Source organism: Elephantulus edwardii, unplaced genomic scaffold, assembly GCF_000299155.1.
Source record: "Elephantulus edwardii isolate Elephantulus edwardi_28Jun2011 unplaced genomic scaffold, EleEdw1.0 scaffold00070, whole genome shotgun sequence".
NCBI classification, from domain to species: Eukaryota; Metazoa; Chordata; class Mammalia; order Macroscelidea; family Macroscelididae; genus Elephantulus; species Elephantulus edwardii.
Window position 1 is genome coordinate 800,611 of NW_006399820.1, and position 18,909 is coordinate 819,519.

The following is an 18,909-nucleotide window of genomic DNA, read 5'->3' on the forward strand; positions in this document are numbered from 1 at the left end:
TCCAGAGTCAACCATTTTGAGGAATATTGCATGAGTTCCTTGTTTTTTAATGCAGCATAGTATTCCATTGTGCGAATATACCACAGCTTCTCTATCCATTCGTTTGTTGATGGGCATTTAGGTTGTTTCGAACTCCTTGCTATTGTGAACAAAGCCACAATAAACATGGGTGTGCGTATATCTGTTTGGATGTCAGTTATGGTCTCTTTGGGGTATATTCTCAGTAGTGGAATTGCTGGGTCAAATGGTATCTCTATTAGCCACTTTGTGAGAAAGTGCCATACCACTTTCCACAGTGGTTGCACCATTTTATACTCCCACCAACAGTGAATAAGGGTTCCAGTTTCTCCACAACCGCGCCAGCATTTGTTGCTTGATGTTCTATTAAATTTTGCTATTCTGACTGGGGTGAGATGATATCTCATAATTGTTTTAATTTGCATCTCTCTTAGGGCTAGGGATTTTGAACATTTCTTCATGTGCTTGTTAGTCATCTGAATGTCTTCTTTGGTGAAGTGTCTGTTCATATCCTGTGCCCATTTTTCTATAGGATTATTTACCTTTATCTTGTTGTGGTGTCATTCAGTGTTTCTTAAGCTGAAGGAACAAATTCAACAAATTGGAGCAAATTCAAGCCACTAGTGGCAATACTTAACAATGCTTTGGGCAGAATGTTAAATGATCCAAGAAGCATTAAAAGAAGATGGATGGAAGGAGCATACAGAATCACTGTACCAGAAGGAATCGGCTGACAGAGAAGAATTTCATGAAACAACATATGAGTAAGAACCTGTGATAATGAAGGAGGAACTTCAAGTCGCTCTGAAAGAATTGGCAAAATAGTAGTCTCCAGGAGTTGATGGCTTACCAATTAACATATTTCAACAAACAGACACTGTCCTGGATGTGCTCACTAACTTGTGCCAAGAAATCTGGAGAAGAGCCACCTGGTCACCTGACTGGTAAAGATTGATATTTGTTCCCATTCCAAAGAAAGGTGACCAACAGAGTGCAGAAAATTCAAACAATATCATTAATATCACACGCAAGCAAGATTCTGCTGAAAATGATCCAAAAATGACAAGAGCAACAAGTCATCAAAGAACTGCTAGATGTGCAGGTTGGGTTTAGAAGATGCCATGGTGCTACGGATATTATAGCTAATGCAAAGGCTTTTGACTGTGTGGATCAAACACATAGTGGAACCAAATGATAGACCTGCTAAATACAGAAAACAATTGTTAACAGAACTGAAAGAAATAAAGAGCATCATTATAGTGGTAGGATATTTTAACACAACACTCTCACCAAAAGATAGGTCAACTCAAAAGAAACAACAATAATGCAAAAGATCTAAACTACATTAAGCCACCTCGAACTTGTGGGTCTATTCCAAGCACTGCACCCAACTATAACTCAATTCATTTTCATCCCAAGTGCACATGGGACATTTTCCAGAATCAATCATATATTAAGGCATACAACAAGCCTCTGAAAATTTAAAAACATTGAAATAAAACAAAATATATTCTTATACCACAGTGCAATAAAACTAGAAATGAACCACAAGAACATAGAGTTTATAAAGTCATCAACATGGCAGCTAAAGAGTGCCCTGCTAGAACATGATTAGGTTATAGAAGATAAAAAGAATAAAATAGCTTATCTACAATCACAATCACAAGGTGAATCAGAGACATAGGAGTAAAATTAAAGGTTATAAATGTCATCAGATAAAAACCAGAAACAACTCAAGAAGCCCCAATTTAGAACCCGAAAAGACTTCAAAACAAATAAAAACCTATCACCAGAAGTAGAAACAGATGAATGGGACCTCTAAAATTCAAATCCTCATGAACATAAAAAATTTCTCGAATAATGTAAAATGAAGTCTACAGAGTGTGGAAAAATATTTGAAAATGACAAATCTAATAAAGGACTCATATGTAAAATTTATGGAATATATCCACATAAAAAAAACGACAAGTAACCAAAACCCAAAGGCACTGTACGATAGAAGACAGTCAGATGGCCAACAAAATGGATATTCAAAATCCCTAGATATTGTTTTTAGGTTTCATTGAGTAGGAACAACTCGTAGTGACTCTATGAACAACAAATATTAATTTTGTCCTATTCTGTGTTATCCTTGTCATCTCTGATACACTTGTCCCCACTGCTGCAGTCACTATGTTAATTCACCTCATCAAAGTTCTTTCCCTCTTTCTCTGACCCTCTTCCTTTCCAAACATGATATACATTTCCAAAGGATAGCCTTTCTTAACAACATACTCAATTATTGTTGTTGTTGTTGTTGTAAGGTGTCCTCGAGTTGATTATGATTCACAGAAATCCATTGAACAACAGATCTGAACCCTGTTCTGTACCATCCTCACTCTTTGACATTCTTGAACCCATTGCTGTAATTACTGTGTCCATCTATCTCCTTGAGGATTTTCCTTTCTTTCACTATCCCTCCAATTTTTGAAGTATGATGTTCCTTTCCAAGGAATAACCCTTCCTAACAATATGCCCAAAGTGAGATGATGCTTTATGATCTTTGTCTCCAAGGAGCATTTTGGATGCACCTTCTCCAAAACATATCTGTGTGTTCTTTTGGCAGTCCATGGAATATTCAGTACTCCAACATCACAGTTTAAAGACATCAGTTTTCTTCTATCATCCTTACTCATTGTTCAGCTCTCAGTTATATAGCAATCATTGAAAAGACAGTAGCCTGAATTAAACACACCTTAAAACTGAAAGTGACATCACTGCTATTCAATGATTTGATGAGATCCCAACTGTAGACTTTCGCAGGGCAATATGTCTCCTGATTTCCTGACTGCTCGTACCAAGAGTATTGATTGTAAATCCAAATAAGATGAAGTCATTGGCAGTTTCAATATTATCTCCAACTGTCATCATTTTGCCTATTGGTCCAGCGGTAAAAATTTTTGTTTTCTTGATGTTGAAGGCTGTCATCTTGGATCTTCTGCAGTTAGCACTTCAAGTCCTCCTCATTTTCAACAACCCAAGTAGTATAATTTGCATAATGAAGGTCTTTAATGAGTCTTCTTCTAATCCTGATATCATATTCTTCATAATTGAGTCCAGCTTTTCAAATAATTTGCTCAACATACAGATTGAATAGGTATGCTGAGAGATACAACCCTCAAACACACTTTTCTTAATTTTAAGCCATATAGTGGCCCCTTGCACTGTTCGCACATCAGCCTCTTGCTCTAGGTATAGGTTTCTCATGAGCACAATTAAGTATTCTGGAATTACTATTCTTCTCAAAGCTAGCCATGATTTCTTACAATCCACAGAATCAAATGACTTTGTATAGTCAATAAATCACAAATATATTTTCTTCTGGCATTCTTTGCATTCAGCGAGGATCCATATGATATTACCAATGGTGTCTCTGATACCATAACCTCTTTTAAACCAGCTTGAATTTCTGGCAATTTTCTATGTAGTGTTCTAACCATTTTTTTATGATGTTTAACCATATTTTTTGGATGTGATGTTAATGTTATTGGGGACAAATAGGGATCTTGTTCAGCCAACTGTCTTCCAAATATCCTGACATAAACTGGTGACCACCTCCAGGTCTGCATTTGTTAGTTAAAACATTTCAATTGATTTCCCATCAGTTTCTGAGGCCTTATTTCTCTGTAGGAGCTTCAGCACAGCTTGAAATTCTTCCATTATTACAATTGGCTTTTGACATATGGTTGTTTTTGTTGCTTGCTTTCGAGTTGATCACGACTCATAGCAACATTATGAACAAAAGGCCTGAAGCCTCTCTAGAACTACTGATATTTATCAAAGTTCATACAGTTTCTAGAAACATATTGTTGAGGAAGTGAATGCCACTCCTTCTTCCAATCCTGTCATACATAGTATGTTATGGTTGTTATGAACCATTGAGCCATCTACAATGTATAGTGACTCTGTGTATGGCAGCTCTGAACTCTTCCCTGTCCTGAGCCATTCTCACAAATTCTAACATAAAACCCCCCATTGCCCCTGTCACTACATCAATCCTTCTCATACAGGGCCTTCCTCTCATGTGTTGTCCATCCACCCTTCCTAGAATGATGTTCTTCTCAAAGGACCGATCTTTCTTGGCCATGTGCCCAAAGTAAGTGAGGCAGAACAGCCAAATCCTAGCCTCCATGGAGAGAATTGATTTCACCCTCTCTAAGACAGACAGATTTGTTTTCTTGGCGGTCCATGATATGTTCAAGACCATTCTCCAGCACCACAACTTGAAGGCATCTATCTATTCTTCTGTTATTCTTAGTCATTGTTCAACTTTCTGAAGCATAACAAAAAATTGAGAAGACCATGGCCTGGATTAGGTGCACCTTTGTATCTAGACTGACATTGGAGAGGTCCATGACAGTAGATTTTCCCCATGCAATATGTCTTTTTACTTCCTGACTGCTTGTGTTAAGAGTGTTGATTGTGGATCCATGCAAGCTGTAGTTACTAATAACCTCAATCTCTTCTCCATCTATTATTGTGCTATCAATGGCCCAGTGGTGAGAATATTTGTCTTCATGATGTTCAACTTCAACCCCATACTGAAGATTACAGTCCTTGACATTTTGCAGCAAGTGCTTCAGGTCTTCTTCAGTTTCAGCAAGCAAGGTTGTGTCATCTGCATATTGTAGGTTGTTAATGAGTCTTCACCTAATTTTGATGCCACACTCCTGCTCATAAAGCCTTACTTCTTGCATGATCTGTTCTGCATACAAATTGAAAAGGCATAGGGACAGGATGCATTCCTGACACACTCCTTTCCTGATTTTGAACCATGCAGTATTTCCTTGCTCTGTTTGAGGACTGCTTTTGGGTCCAAGCAAAGGTTTCATATAAGCATGATTAAATGTTCTGAGATTCTCAATTTTTCTCAAGGTTAGCCACAATTTACTGTGATCCACACAGTCAAATGCCTTTACATAGTTACTGAAACACAGACATTCTTCTGGTACTCTTTGCTTTCTGCCAAGATCCATCTGACATTGGCAATAACGTCCCTAGTGCCACGACCTCTTCTAAACCCAGACTGTATTTCTGGTAGTTCTCTGTCAATGTACTGTTCAAGTTATTTTCTGGATAATCTTCAGCAGGCTTTTACTATAGTATGATATTAATGATATTGTTCAATAATTTCCACACTCTGTTGAGTCACCTTTTTTTGTGGGAATAAATATGGATCTCTTCCAGTCAATCGGCCAAGTAGTTGTCCTCCAGATTTCTTGGCACAACTTGGTGAGCACATACAGGGCAGTATCTGTTTGCTGAAATATGTCAATTAGTATTCCATCAATTCCCGGAGAGTTCTTTCTTTCCAAGTCCTTCAGAGCAGCCTGCACTTCCTCCTTTAACACCATTGCCTCTTGTTCATATGTTGTTTCTTGAAATTCTGTGTCAGCCAATTCATTTTAGTACGATGACTCTGTATACTCCTTCCATCTTCTTTTAATGCTTCTTGAATAATTCAATATTCTTCCTGTAGTTTTGGCCAGTACAAGTATTCTGAATATTTATTCTATCTTTTTTTGCTACTTCTTGGATCAAAATTTTGTGCATAGCATCTACATATATTGAAACTCAAGGCTTGAATTTGTTTTTCAGTTCTTTCAGTATGAGAATTCCAAGAGAGTTCTTCTAATTTTATTGTCCAATCCCAAGTCTCTGATCATTTTGTTATAATACTTTCTTTGCCTTCACAAGTTGTCCTCAGAAATATTTTGTTCAGTGCTTCAACATCTGTTCCCCTTTTTTTGGTTTCTCGATGCTCTTCCGTAATTTTCAGCATCTCTTCAAAGAAACATTTTGGTTTTGTCTTTATCTTCTGTCTTTGTTATGACCTTTTATTTTCTTCATGGACGATATCTTTGCTATCATCTCACAATTCATCTGGTCTTGGTTTGTTGGTGTTCAATATTTCAAACCTATTCATCAGATTATTTTTAAATTCAGGTGGGATATACTCAAGATCATATTTTTGTTTTTATGGACTTATTTTTTTTCCAGCCTCAATTTGAACTTGAACATGTGTAATTATTGTTCTGTTTCACAGTCCACAACTTGCCTGATTATCCAGTTGATCTTGAGCTTTTCCAACAATTCCTTCCACAGATAGAGAAAATATGATTCTTAGGTAGGCTTTATGGTGAGGTCCATGTGCAAAGTCATCATTTGTGTTTTCCTAAAAATAAAAATATATATTCTACGAAGGTATAATCGAATGTGCATTATTCAGTCATTCCATTTCAAGTCTCCTTTCTGTCAACAAGTCCTTAGTTTCTGACTACAATTCTTTTATTTTTCCAACTTCTGTATTCCGTTCACCATTTATCATCAACAAATCTTCAATTTCTTCCTCTTTGGCTTTAGCCATGGGTGTGTAATTTGAATAATAGTTGTATTAATAGATCTTCCTTACATATGTGTGGACAATATCCTATCATTCACAACATGGTACTTCAAGATAGAACTTAAAATTTTCTTTTTTAACTACAAATTCAACACCATTCTTATTTTGTTTTTCATTCTCAACATAGTATATCATGTGATTTTCTGATTCAAAGTGACCAAAGCCAATTCATCTCATCTCATTAATGCCTAGGATGTCAATGTCCATGCATTCCATTTCATTTTCATAAACGTTCTCTTTCAGATCAGGCAGAGGGGGAAAGTCTTCCCAAGAGCTAATGCCTGGTATTTTGACTTGGAGTCTCCCAACTGTGAAACTTACTAGTCAGTTTGTTTTATTGGGGGAATGATCTGCATATTGCTAACTATTTTATTGGTTAAGTATTTATATTCTTGCTTGTTTTTCATCATTCTTCTTAGTACAGCATTTGTCAGTCAATTTCTTTTACTGAGATAACTTGTGGATACTGTAATGCTGAAAGCTGTGGAACAGGTGTGCCAATAGCCAAAATGGTCACACCTAATGAAGAGATTTTAGTAGAGCATCAAGATTAAGACAGACACAAAGCAGGATTGGCCATATACTTCTTAAATAGTACACCTGTGAAAATTCTATGAACAATAGAAGAACATGGTTAGTTATAGCATTAGAGGTAGAGCCCAGATTGGAAGTCAGTCAAAATGAAAATAAACACCTGCAAAAATATTTTAATAGTTGGAGCATGGAATGTATATACTATAAAGACACAAATAATAAGGAGATGAAAATCAAAACAATGAGATATCCTCTCACTCCTGCAACAAAGGCAAAGTCCAACAGTACAGCAAACAACAAAAGCCAACAATGATGTAGAGACACTGGAGTTCTCAGGCACTGCTAGTGGGAATGTAAATTGGTACAACCACTACAGAAGACAATCTGACACTTCCTCAAATAATTGGAGATAGATATACCATTTGACTCACCTATCCCATGATTGGATGTTTAAGTCAAATTATGTCTATTTCCAACTCTTTAAGGAATCATTAGATTGTGTTCTGTAGTGGTTGTACTATTTTATGTTCCCACCATCAGTGTATGAAAGTTCCAGTCTCTCCATATTCTCATAAAAATTTGTTGTTTGATGTACTGTTGATCTTTGTTATTGTTGCAAAGTTTGATACAGCTATCCTACTATTTGGGGGTTCTGGTGGATGCAAGAAGCTGCACTATAATATTGAAAGCACACAATTGAAATCCTCCCTCAACTCTACAAAAGAAGGATGGGCAATCTCCTCTGATGGTGTTAATTTTCTCTGAAAACCCACTGGAGGGTCAGCTATGGGTCAGTTCTGACTTAATATCACACACCAATAATAACATGTCACTATTAAAGATATAAGAGACTCTGGAGGCCTAGTGGCAAGAAGCTGTGCTGCAATGCTAAAGGCACATGGTTCAAGGCCACCGGCTGCTCAGCATGAGAAGGATGGACAATCTTCTCCTGTGCAATTAAAAGCCTTTGAAAACCTGCCAGAGGGTCTGCTTTGGGTTGGTTTCTGCTCTACGGTATACGACAACAATATTAGGAATGTATAGGGAGCACTGGGTGACCTACTGGCAAGAAATTGTGCTGCAATTCACTAGCTGCTCCCCAGGAGAAGGATGATGGGCTATCTCCTCCCCTGAAATTAACTGTATTTAAGGTATTTAACTGTATTAAAGGTATTTAGGGAGCTCCAGTGGCCTAGTGGTAAGAATCTACACTACAATACCAAACACATGTAGTTCAAATCCACAAGCTTTTCTGTGATAGAAGGATGAGCAATGTCCACTTGTGCAACTTACAGCCTCTGACAATGCACTAGAGGGTCAGCCATGAGTCAGTTCTGACTAGACAGCACACAACAATAGGTATTTAGGGAACTCTGATGACCCAGTGGGTGAGAAGTTGCACTGCCAACTAACTCAAAGGCATGAAAGTTGAATTCACCAATTGCTCTGCAGGAGAAAGATAGACAGCCTCCAAAAACCAGCTGGAGGGTGAGCTATGAGTTGATTCCTCAACTCATTAACACATAACAATAACTACCACCACAACAATAAGCAATGGGTTGGCTCTTCTCAACAGTATACAACAACAACATTAAGGATATACTCTAAAGGAACCTGAGCTGTAACACAAACCAATGTATGCACACCCATGTTGTTTGCAACATTATTCACAATAACAAAGAAGTGGAAGCAACCCAAGTACCCATAAACAATCAAATGTATAGACAAACTGGTACTTTCACACTGGGATATTTCACAGCACTGAAAAATAATCAACTTGGAAAATATTACACAATATGAATGAACTTGAAAGATAATATGCTGAGCAAAAAATCTCAATCACAAAAGGGCAAATACTACATAAGACTGTCATAAAAATTGGATGGACACAGATGGCTGAGAGGGAGAACAGAGAAGACTGGATAGATAATGTGTACTACACTGAAACAGGTAAAGGGATTGACTGTCTAAAAGGAATGGGCATTTATGCATGATATGTATAATAATTAACAATCTAGAAAAAGATATTCATTACAAAATTAGTTGGGTAAGGAGAGGGAGGAAAATGTGTATCAATAAATGAATGAAAACCTAATGTTTCTGTAAAGTCTCACTAATATCACAATTTTTAAAAGGAAAGAATGTTTAAAATTATGATAAAAAAAACAATAATAAATATTGTGGTATTAAAGTATTTTAAAAAGAATCAATTTGAATGGAAACAGTAAAATAGTTATATGTTAACCTGACACCAAAAATAAATAATTTTCAGTCTAACTTGTTATTATTCTTAATATGTTAAAGCTAATTAATAGTTTAGGTTCTTGGATTCCAAAAACTGTTTTTTGTTCAGTTAATGATCTAATGGTTGTTTTCTCCAACCCATTCAGCCGTACTGCAGGAAAAAATGCTTGACAAGGAACTTCTATATTGATTGCAGGCAAGAAAACCTTAGAGAGCAGTCCTCTCAAACATACCAGTTTCAAATAATTTGAATGATCAAGGTGACAGTAGGTTGATGTTGTTCCTATTGAGTGCCTTCAATGTGAGTACGACTCATAGCAACCCTGTGAACAAAAGGCTTGAAGCCCCTCTGTCGATAGACAACTATCAATATTCACCGAAGTTAATAGAGTTTCTGGAGGCAAGGTGTTTAGGAAGTAGATGCCACTCTTGCTTCCAAATAGATTGATAGTTCCTGTTATTTGAGCAGTAATTTAATGTCTGGATTAAAATTGTTTTGAAATGAATGCAATTCAAATTTCAGCCTCAACAGAAGGGAGAACATCTTTTGTTGGGTAGAATTAGAAACTAGCCCAAGGGATTAGCTAAAGAAGGCCATCAATTTATGTGACTTCTTTCACAGATAATAGGAGAGTAATAGAAGTTAAAACCTTTCAACTTGGCAATTGAGGCATTTTACTCTCTGGTCCTATATTGTCTTCCCATCCATGCCTAACCCTACACATCCTTCCTTTTGTCCTCTGAGAGTGTGAGCCATCTACACCTCATATTAGAGGCAAATCTACCCTATAGTCGGGCTCCTGATGTGTTTCTTTCAGTGACAAGTAACTTTCTATAGACATATTGTCTTCATATTCTTTTCCTTTACATTTCATTTCATTGCTTGATTCAAGTCATTCACCTTCTTTGAAAAAAATCCATAGGTGTTATTTTCTTGCGATTTCTGACCTCCTTTTTTACACCTTGCTTGCATCATGACCCTGCCAGCTTTCGAGGCACTAATCTTTAAGAGGTCATCAGAGATGTTGACCACTTAGCACCTTTTCCCAATAGGATCTCAGACAGTTTGTAAAAGATCAAGGGTGAGGGTATAATAGTGGTTCAATGATCTTTCGAACTTGCACTAACACAATCTGTACTTTTAGTATATTCTTCTCTACATTGAAACACTCAGTTTAACTAATTTAAACTTAAACACTGACATTTAGGGTTCTTATAATATTTTAAAAGGCTTTTGGCTACCAGTCTGGGGCTATATCCAGGATGAGAAGATAAGCAGAATGGCCAGATTGTGCAAAGGTGTATTTTCTGGTTTGAGATTGAGACTAGAGTGTGGCTTTGAGCTGATTTGGCCTATTTAAAAAGGCTTTTGGGCCTTAGGGCCAAAGGCCCAAAGGCCTGGTTTTTAGGAATTTTCTGAATAAAGCAGGCTTGGAAGCAGTAGTGGCATCCACTTCCAAAAAAGCTTGCCTCCGGAAACTCTATGAACTTTGAGAAAAGATCAAAGTTATATTTTCAAGACTTTCATTCATAGGGTCACTTTGGATCATCTATGACTCTACAGCACTTAACAGCAACAACATAAGCGTATAAGAGTATTCAATCAATTTTTAAATTTAGATAACATTACACATGCATTTACTTTTCCCTGTGTAGATACTATTGCTGTTGTTGTGTACTGTAGAGTTGGAAACGACCCATAGCTGACTCTACAATGGGTTTTCAGAGGCAGTTAATCACAGAGGAGGAGAATACGCATTCTTCTCCCACAAAGCGACTAGTGGCCTTGAACCACATGGCTTCGGGATTGCAGCACAGCATATTACCACTAGCCACCACAGCTCCTTACATACTATACATAAAAGCAATATAAATTTGGTCTAAAAAATTGAAGTTTGAATCCTAATTCAAACTTTATGACCTCTTAATAATGTAATAATCAGCATATCTTGTTCAAACTTCTTTACCCCAGACTTTTAGAAGGGATTTGTTTTGTTATTCATTATTTGCACCTATTACCAGCAGAGTACCTTGTTTAACAAACATTGTATTGACTGAGTATAATCCTTTTCATAGGTCCCTTATAAAAAGGTACTCAATCAATATCAGTATGAGTGTGATCCATACCATCATTCTCCAAAAAGTAGGAAGTCACATTGAGAATAGTAAGAATTAAAGTTAACTCATTTACATCACATTCATGAGTAATGTTACCAAAATCATGATCTTGTGACTGTGGAATGATGTTGAATTACATTGTTAAACATTCAATCAGATGAAAAAGAAACCCTAAGATGTTTTCTGTGTACTTACATTTTTTAAGTTAGCTTGAAGTACAGAATTGAGATATGTCGGTGTATATAACATCAGGACATAGAAAGTCCAGTATTCACAAAAATATGAGACTAAAATGGTCCAGAGTGGTAGAGATTTGATCATCGCCATAATAGGTAGAGACCAATTTGGAGAAGAATGCTAGAGGGAAAAGAAAATATACCAATTTTCACACAATTAGAGATACAAACCTCTACTACATTCTTTACATCAGAGATTTCCACAAAAATATAGTGGAAAATGACAAAGGGTAGTGAGGTCCCTCAATGTACCTGTTGTCCCAATGCACAGGTGATGTATGCCTTCTCATCAGTGCTGATAAAGGGATGACTCATGGGGTTGTTATAAACAAGAGAGAACCAAAGAAGACAACTGACACTGCCAGCTCCTCCTAGTAAAAAAAGGATCCAGTGAGCATTGTAGTGTTTCATTTCACTCTGCCCACAGATTGTTACTGTTCTTGACAGACTGAGTAGCCCCCATTCTCTGTTTCTCTTTGCATCTAAACATTTTCATTGGCCTTTCATAGATGAAAGGTACTTCTTCTCTTCTCTTGATGTTGGTCATGAGACATGGTTTTCATAAAGACATGAAACCAATGGAAAACTATAACTTGCATATGTGGTTTTTGTACTCCTATGTGGCTATTTGAAAGGAAACAACATATTCGTTACCCTATCACCAAAGAAATAGGAGAAATACAGATTCCAGTGGTGTTCTGAATATCTTACAGAATTATGAAAAAAAATTGTTATTTTTACCACTGAGCTTTAGGAGGTTTGGAAATACACCATTATTCATGCTATAATAATCTTTTTCATGGTTTTTTTTTTAAATTTGCAAGTGAACTTCAATTTAGATTAGTTATCATCTCTCATTCTACTTATGTTTTCCTCTTTAACTCTTTCCATTAAGTTTCTCTCAAATTAAAAGCACTTAAGTTGCATAAGGTCTATATATTATGCAACTGATTTTCCAGAAATCTTCAGGATAAGAACTTAAATTTATCTCCTGCAAATTTTTTCTATTACTTTGGAAGTCAGCAAGATTATTTGTATTAATCATCACATGATTAACTCTAAAACTTCTTTATTAGTTATATAGCTATTCATTGCAATATGATTAATTATAGCTATGTTAATGAAAGAAGGATAAAATCTATAATTTTCTATCATCAGTACAATCTCTGGTGTTAGAAAGTACAACTCACCAAAGATATAGAAGACAAATGGCCATCCTATGGTCTCACAGATGAATCCACCAACAGTATAGGCAATGAAGATTCCCAGTGACACCCCTGAACAAAAGATGAAAGTGTATTCTCATTTTAATTGAGTGTCTCTTGGTTTCTCAATGATTATGTGTATAAAATAAAAACCATTACAGGAAAGTGACTTGGAAGTTCATTCTAAGACTATGTTAAAATAAGAAGAGCAAAATAAATGAAATAGATCCCTCCACTCTTGAAGTGAGCTGGCTGGCTGGTCGTCCTCTCAATGGTGGTTTCATCTAGATGGCAGTCAGGCAAGGAAAGTTTCTGGGGTCCTTTTTGTTGTGTGTTAATGTTCCCTGCACCACCCCCCAAAAGTGGGTGCCCCTTGAACCTTAGACTAAGGTTAAGGGTGGAGCCCTGCTCGAAGGTGTGGATTTAAAATTATTGATGAGGGGATGAGTTGGTGGGCTGGCCTTGGAAGTCTCCCTGCACTCTGGAAGTCAGCTGGCTGGCTGGTCGTATTCTCAATGGTGCTTTCATCTGGATGGTGGTCAGGCAAGGGAAGTTTCTGGGGTCATTTTTGTTGTGTGTTACTGTTCCTTGTCTCCCCCTCAAAAGTGAGTGGCCCTCGAATGTTGGCCTAAGGGGAAGGATGGAGTACTGCTTGAGGTCATTGATTTAAAATCCTGTAGGATTATTTATTAATTTTAAATGACGCAGTAATTTTTTGTCTATTTGCTGTACTGAACAACTTGGAGTTGATGTGATGCTGAACACTATCCTATAGGCTTATCAAAACCATAAAGGTTACCCATTATGTACAATGGTTGGATGAGCTTCCAGATTGATTCATGTTGGGAAACAGGAGTGGCAATCACTTCCTAAACTAGATGCCTCTGGAACTCTACAAACTCTTTTATAAATGTACAGTAAAAAGATGTTAATCATAGAAAAAAAGTTCAGGTCTTTTGTGCAAAGCTTACTCTGAATCATATTCAATTTGACAACACTTAACCACTGCTAAATGAGACTAGCTATATCTCAATGGTGGTTTCATCTATCAACGTAACTAGTGATGTTATATCTTGGAGGACCTGTCTTCCACTTTCACATCACTCTTTGTCAATGTGATACATGAGGCACCCTGGTTTTGCTATGATGCTAAACCTTGTGCCATGGGGATATCAAATACCAGAATAGTGTCCCATTGTGGACTGTGTTTGGTGGAGCTCCCAGATGTAAAACAGGTTGGGAAGCAGGAGTGGCATCCACTTCCTAAACTACATGCCTCTGGAAACTCTACGAACTTGGAGAAACAAAGATAGATGTGGAAAGGCATTAGGTATTTTGTTCAGAGTCACTATGATTTGACCTCTACTTGACAGCAATCAACACACCAACAACATTATGTAAGTGACTCTGAAGCTTATTCTAAGATAATATTAAAATAATAAGTACAAAGTAAATTAAATAAATCCATTTCCATTGAATTAATTTTGCCTTGTAGTGATCTTCCATCTGGTTTCCTATGCTATAAATCACAAAGAGACTGCCTATTTTTCTCCCTCAGAGCTATTGGTGGATTAAAACTGGAGAAGAAACATGGCCTTTGGGTTGAAAGTGCAACTCCTAAGGACTACCCCAACAAAAAGCTCTAAAAATATATATAAACATCTCTGAATGTAACATATACATGAGTAAAGAAAGGTTCATCATGTAAGATGCATTCTTGTTACCACTAAGAATAATGACATTTAAAAACAAAACAATAAGACAGTGGTTTATTGCAAGGGTCTAGGGTTAGAATAGTTCCAGCTGAAGATGTTTCAGTCCATTCACCAATGTAGAATACTCTTACATAATGTGTATATGGTAAGAGTTAGAGTGTCAATTACCTGATAAAGCAATGTTGGTCAGTTGACTCCTTTCCACTGGGGGAGCCCATTTGACCCAAATTGAAAACTGTCCCGTCATTACCATAGCCTGAAAAAAAAATAATGGTTGTATGTGTATAATCATTTTGAAACCACTCATAACACAGAAAATGTCTAGTTACCTGGGCTATGCCTTGGATAGCCCGAATGACAATGAGTAATGCTGCTCCATTGTCAGCTGCCAGTGGTATGAGAAGGGATATGACTGAAGAAATGAGCAAGCCAGCACCAACCACTTTCTTGGATCCAAATACTCCAGTCACATAGCCAATAGGAATTGGGATTAAAAAGGAGACATAGTTGGTGGAGCCAAGGATGATTCCCTGGATTTCAGCATTCCAGTCATACACAGGAGCCTAAAGGATCAAAAGGATTTCATTTATTATTTGTCTTTAATTGGGCGATTGACAGTCTATCCTAAGGACTTACAGATAAAAAGGCATGTGAATATTTTCTTCTTTTTGCTTCAAATTCCTCCAAACTTTCAAGTTCATAAAAAGTCTAATCTTAAGCTGAGTCCATTCTCCTTTCCCTGAATCAACTAACTAATCATTATATACAAGAAAACTCATGTAAGAGTATAACATATAGAGGGCTGGAATTTGAACCACACACAGGAGAGCTGAGTCCCAGCCAAAAGATACCAGCCAAGCCACTGTGGAACCCACCCACCAAGAGCAAGTAGGGAGCAACTACCTGCCATCTTCTGACTCCGGAGAGCAACCAATTGCCCCCAGCCTCCATGAGACCCCTAGAAGCAACCACCTGCTAGCCACTACATAACCCCAGAGGAGCGATCTCAGGCCGCTCTGTGACCCTGAGGAATGAAGGCCTGCCACCGCATGAGCCCACCCTGTGGCCTGCCCTTGCATAAACCCCTGGTGGTGCCCAAGCCCCGCCCCCTGCCTCGAGGTACTCCCCGCACCCACCCCAGCCCTGTGCTCCAGGCCCCCCCCTTCCTGTTCCCCCAGCCCCGTGCTTCCTCCCCTCCCACCCCATGGCTCCACAACCACACATCTCAGTCACAACCCTGTGACCCCAGTGGCACCCAAGGACCACTAGAGAGTCTTTCATGCCACACAGAGACCAAACAATGTGATGAGCCATGGACAGTAGGATTTCTAATCAGAACTTTTGTTGCAGCAGTTCCTTTTGGAACTACAGGGCCGCAAAGCCACACCTCAGATCCAGCCATCACCCAGAGCCACCAGCCGAGCTGCTGTGGGACTAATCTGGCAGGTAAAAGGCCAGTAGGATCCTGACTTGGTTTTCTGAGACATTGCCAATTACCTGGGAGAGCACCCAAGAACGTGCCCACTGGTGGGGAAATTGACTGAGCTCTCTTAGACCATGCTGACTGCCCAGGAATGAGACAGCCAGTAGTAATCTGTCTGAATTTTGTGGACTCTGCAGACCAGGCAGAGGCTAGTGGGTGGCTGGGAATTTGACTGACTTTTTGGGTACCATTGGACCGAGGACCCTGCTTGGACAGAGGCTGCTGCATGACGGCACCTGCATAAGTGCCACTGGGCAGAAACCACTGAGTGAAAACCACTGGGTGGGAAATGGATCACAGGAATTTGAGTAGGGACCCCAATTGTGAACACACCCAGACAGCTGAGGTCCAAGTGAGGTCCCCAAGTGTTTGACCTGCACTTGTGATCACCCCAACCCTGTGCCTGCCTCACCCCGTTTGGCTCCACACCAGTGCCTACATGTCCGGTCAACCAACTTGTCTTTAATTAGGAGCACCCTGACCTGCCTAACCAACAAGAGGCTGCTCTCACAGGCTCTGAACTAACATTTCACTGAAGTCAGAAGTTCAGAGAAACACACAAGAAGGACAGCTACCAAACGGATCTCTAGAACATTGTCTTTAGATCAAGAACATATCAATGTCTCGAAGAAAGCAAGTTATCCCACACGATACACAAGAGTAAAGCAAGAGATCACCCCGAAAGGGTGACACAGTATCAGTGGATTTCCTAAAGCTAAAAAGTCTGATGGAACTTTCTGACACAGATTTTAAAAGAAGAATGATTGAATATATTCAATGGATAAAAGACAAACTTGACAAATTAAAGGATACTACAAGCAAAAAAAAAAAACCAAAAAACCAGGAGGATAAAAAAAAAACCCACCCAAAACAACAAACAAACAATGCAGAACAATGCAGAGAAAACAAATGAGGCATTATCAGCACTGGAAAAACAAGAAATCACTAACCAAAATATAAGGTCCAAAAGAGGCTGTTAACATCATGGAGGGACACATGAGCAGAGTTGAAGAGATGGAACACAGAACCAGTGAAATTGAAGACAGAATAGTCACCACTGATCTACTAGAGCAAAAAGCAGACTCAAAAAAGAAAGAAAAAGAAGAAAACCTAAGAACAATGTGGGACACCATCCAGAGAAATGACATGTGCAACATTGGAATCCCAGAAAAGGAAGAAGCAAGTAAAGGCACTGAAAAAGTTGTGGAAGAATTACTAGAGGAAAACTTCCCAGGCATAATGAAGAACAAGAGAATATGTATTCAGGAAGTTCAGTGAACACCATATAGACTAGACCCCAAAAGAAAAACATCAAGGCTTATCACAGTTAAATTTGCCAAAACCAAAGATAAGGAAGAATCCTGAAAGCAGCAAGGGAGAAACAAAGAGTAACCTATAAGGGAGAACAGATAAGATTAAGTGCCGATTTCTCAGCAGAAACCATGCAAGGAAGAAGAGAGTAGAAGGACATATATCAAACATTCAAAGAACGCAACTGTCAACCAAAAATACTGTACCCAACAAAATTATCCATCAAATATAAAGGAGAGATCAAGATATTCCCAGAAAAGCAGAATCTAAGAGAGTTTGTAAAAATAAGACCAACATTGCAGGAAAAACTTAAAGATGTCCTTTTTACAGATATACCACAGAAAGTTGCGTGGTCCAAAGTTACTAGCAACAACACCAAAAAGAACTCAACACAATGATAGCAATAAAACCTTGCCTTTCAATAATCACACTGAATGTGAATGGTTTAAATGCACTGCTGAAGAGGAAAAGAGTAGCAGTTTGGATAAAAAAAAAATCCATCAATATGCTGTCTACAAGAGACACACCTGAAAAATGAAGATAAAGAAAGGCTAAAAGTAAAAGGGTGGGGAAAAAATATACCAAACAAATGGCAACCAGAAAAAAGCAGGAGTAGCAATATTAATCTCTGATGAAATTAATGTCAATGTAAAAACCATTACAAAGGACAAGGAAGGTCACTACATAATGTTGAGAGGGTCAATAGAACAAGAGGACATAACAATAATAAATATCCATGCACAAAATGAAAGACCTGCAAATACATAAAACAAACATTAAGAAAACCGAAAAAGGAAATAGACGACACTGCTATTGTACTTGGAGACTTCAATACACCCTTCCCAAGAGAAGATAGAACTACCAGGAAAAAATAAACCTCAACAGAGATACTGAAGAATTAAACCACACAATAAACCAACTTGACCTCATAGACATTTACAGGCTAACGCACCCCCAAAAAGCACAGTATACCTTCTTCTCCAATGTGTATGGAACGTTCTCCAGAATAGATCACATTCTAGATCACAAGGCAAGCATCAATAAATTTAAAAACATAGAAATAATACAAAGCATCTTTTCAGACCATAATGCTACAAAAATAGAAATTTATAATAAGAAGATAAAGGAGAAAAAAACATACATTTGGAAGCTGAACAACTTCTTGCTTGAACATGACTGGGTACTAGAAGAAATGAAAAATGAAATTAAAAGTTTTCTCGAAACAAACGACAATGAAAGCACCACTTACCAAAACCTCTAGGAAACAGCCAAAACAGTAATCAGAGGTGAATTTATAACAATAAGCAAACACATCAAGAGGAGGGAAAAATTGACCATTGACTGCCTAACTCAACATCTCCAGCAAATTGAAAAAGAACAACAAGAAAACCTGACACCCTGTAAAAAACCTGAAATTATAAAAATTAGAGCAGAAATAAATGAAATAGAAAACAGAAAAATAATTGAAACTATCAACAAAACTAGGAGTTGGGTTCTTTGAAAAGGCCAATAAAATCAACAAACCATTAGCAAAACTCACAAAAGAAAAGGAGAAGACACAAATAATCCGAATAAGAGATGAATCAGGCAACATCACAACAGA

At 37.8% G+C, this 18,909-nt stretch overlaps 1 protein-coding gene across 1 annotated transcript in view; it reads right to left on the minus strand.

Moving 5' to 3' along the window:
• The window catches only part of SLC17A4 (solute carrier family 17, member 4), an 89,052-nt gene that overhangs the window by 22,643 nt on the left and 47,500 nt on the right, over positions 1–18,909 (minus strand). The window contains exons 2-6 of the mRNA XM_006888677.1: positions 14,842–15,075; positions 14,681–14,768; positions 12,783–12,869; positions 11,845–11,963; positions 11,552–11,713 (exon numbers count right to left, since the gene is read on the minus strand). Of these exons, the coding sequence (XP_006888739.1) occupies positions 11,552–11,713; positions 11,845–11,963; positions 12,783–12,869; positions 14,681–14,768; positions 14,842–15,075 (690 nt within the window). The remainder of the gene's footprint in view (positions 1–11,551; positions 11,714–11,844; positions 11,964–12,782; positions 12,870–14,680; positions 14,769–14,841; positions 15,076–18,909) is intronic.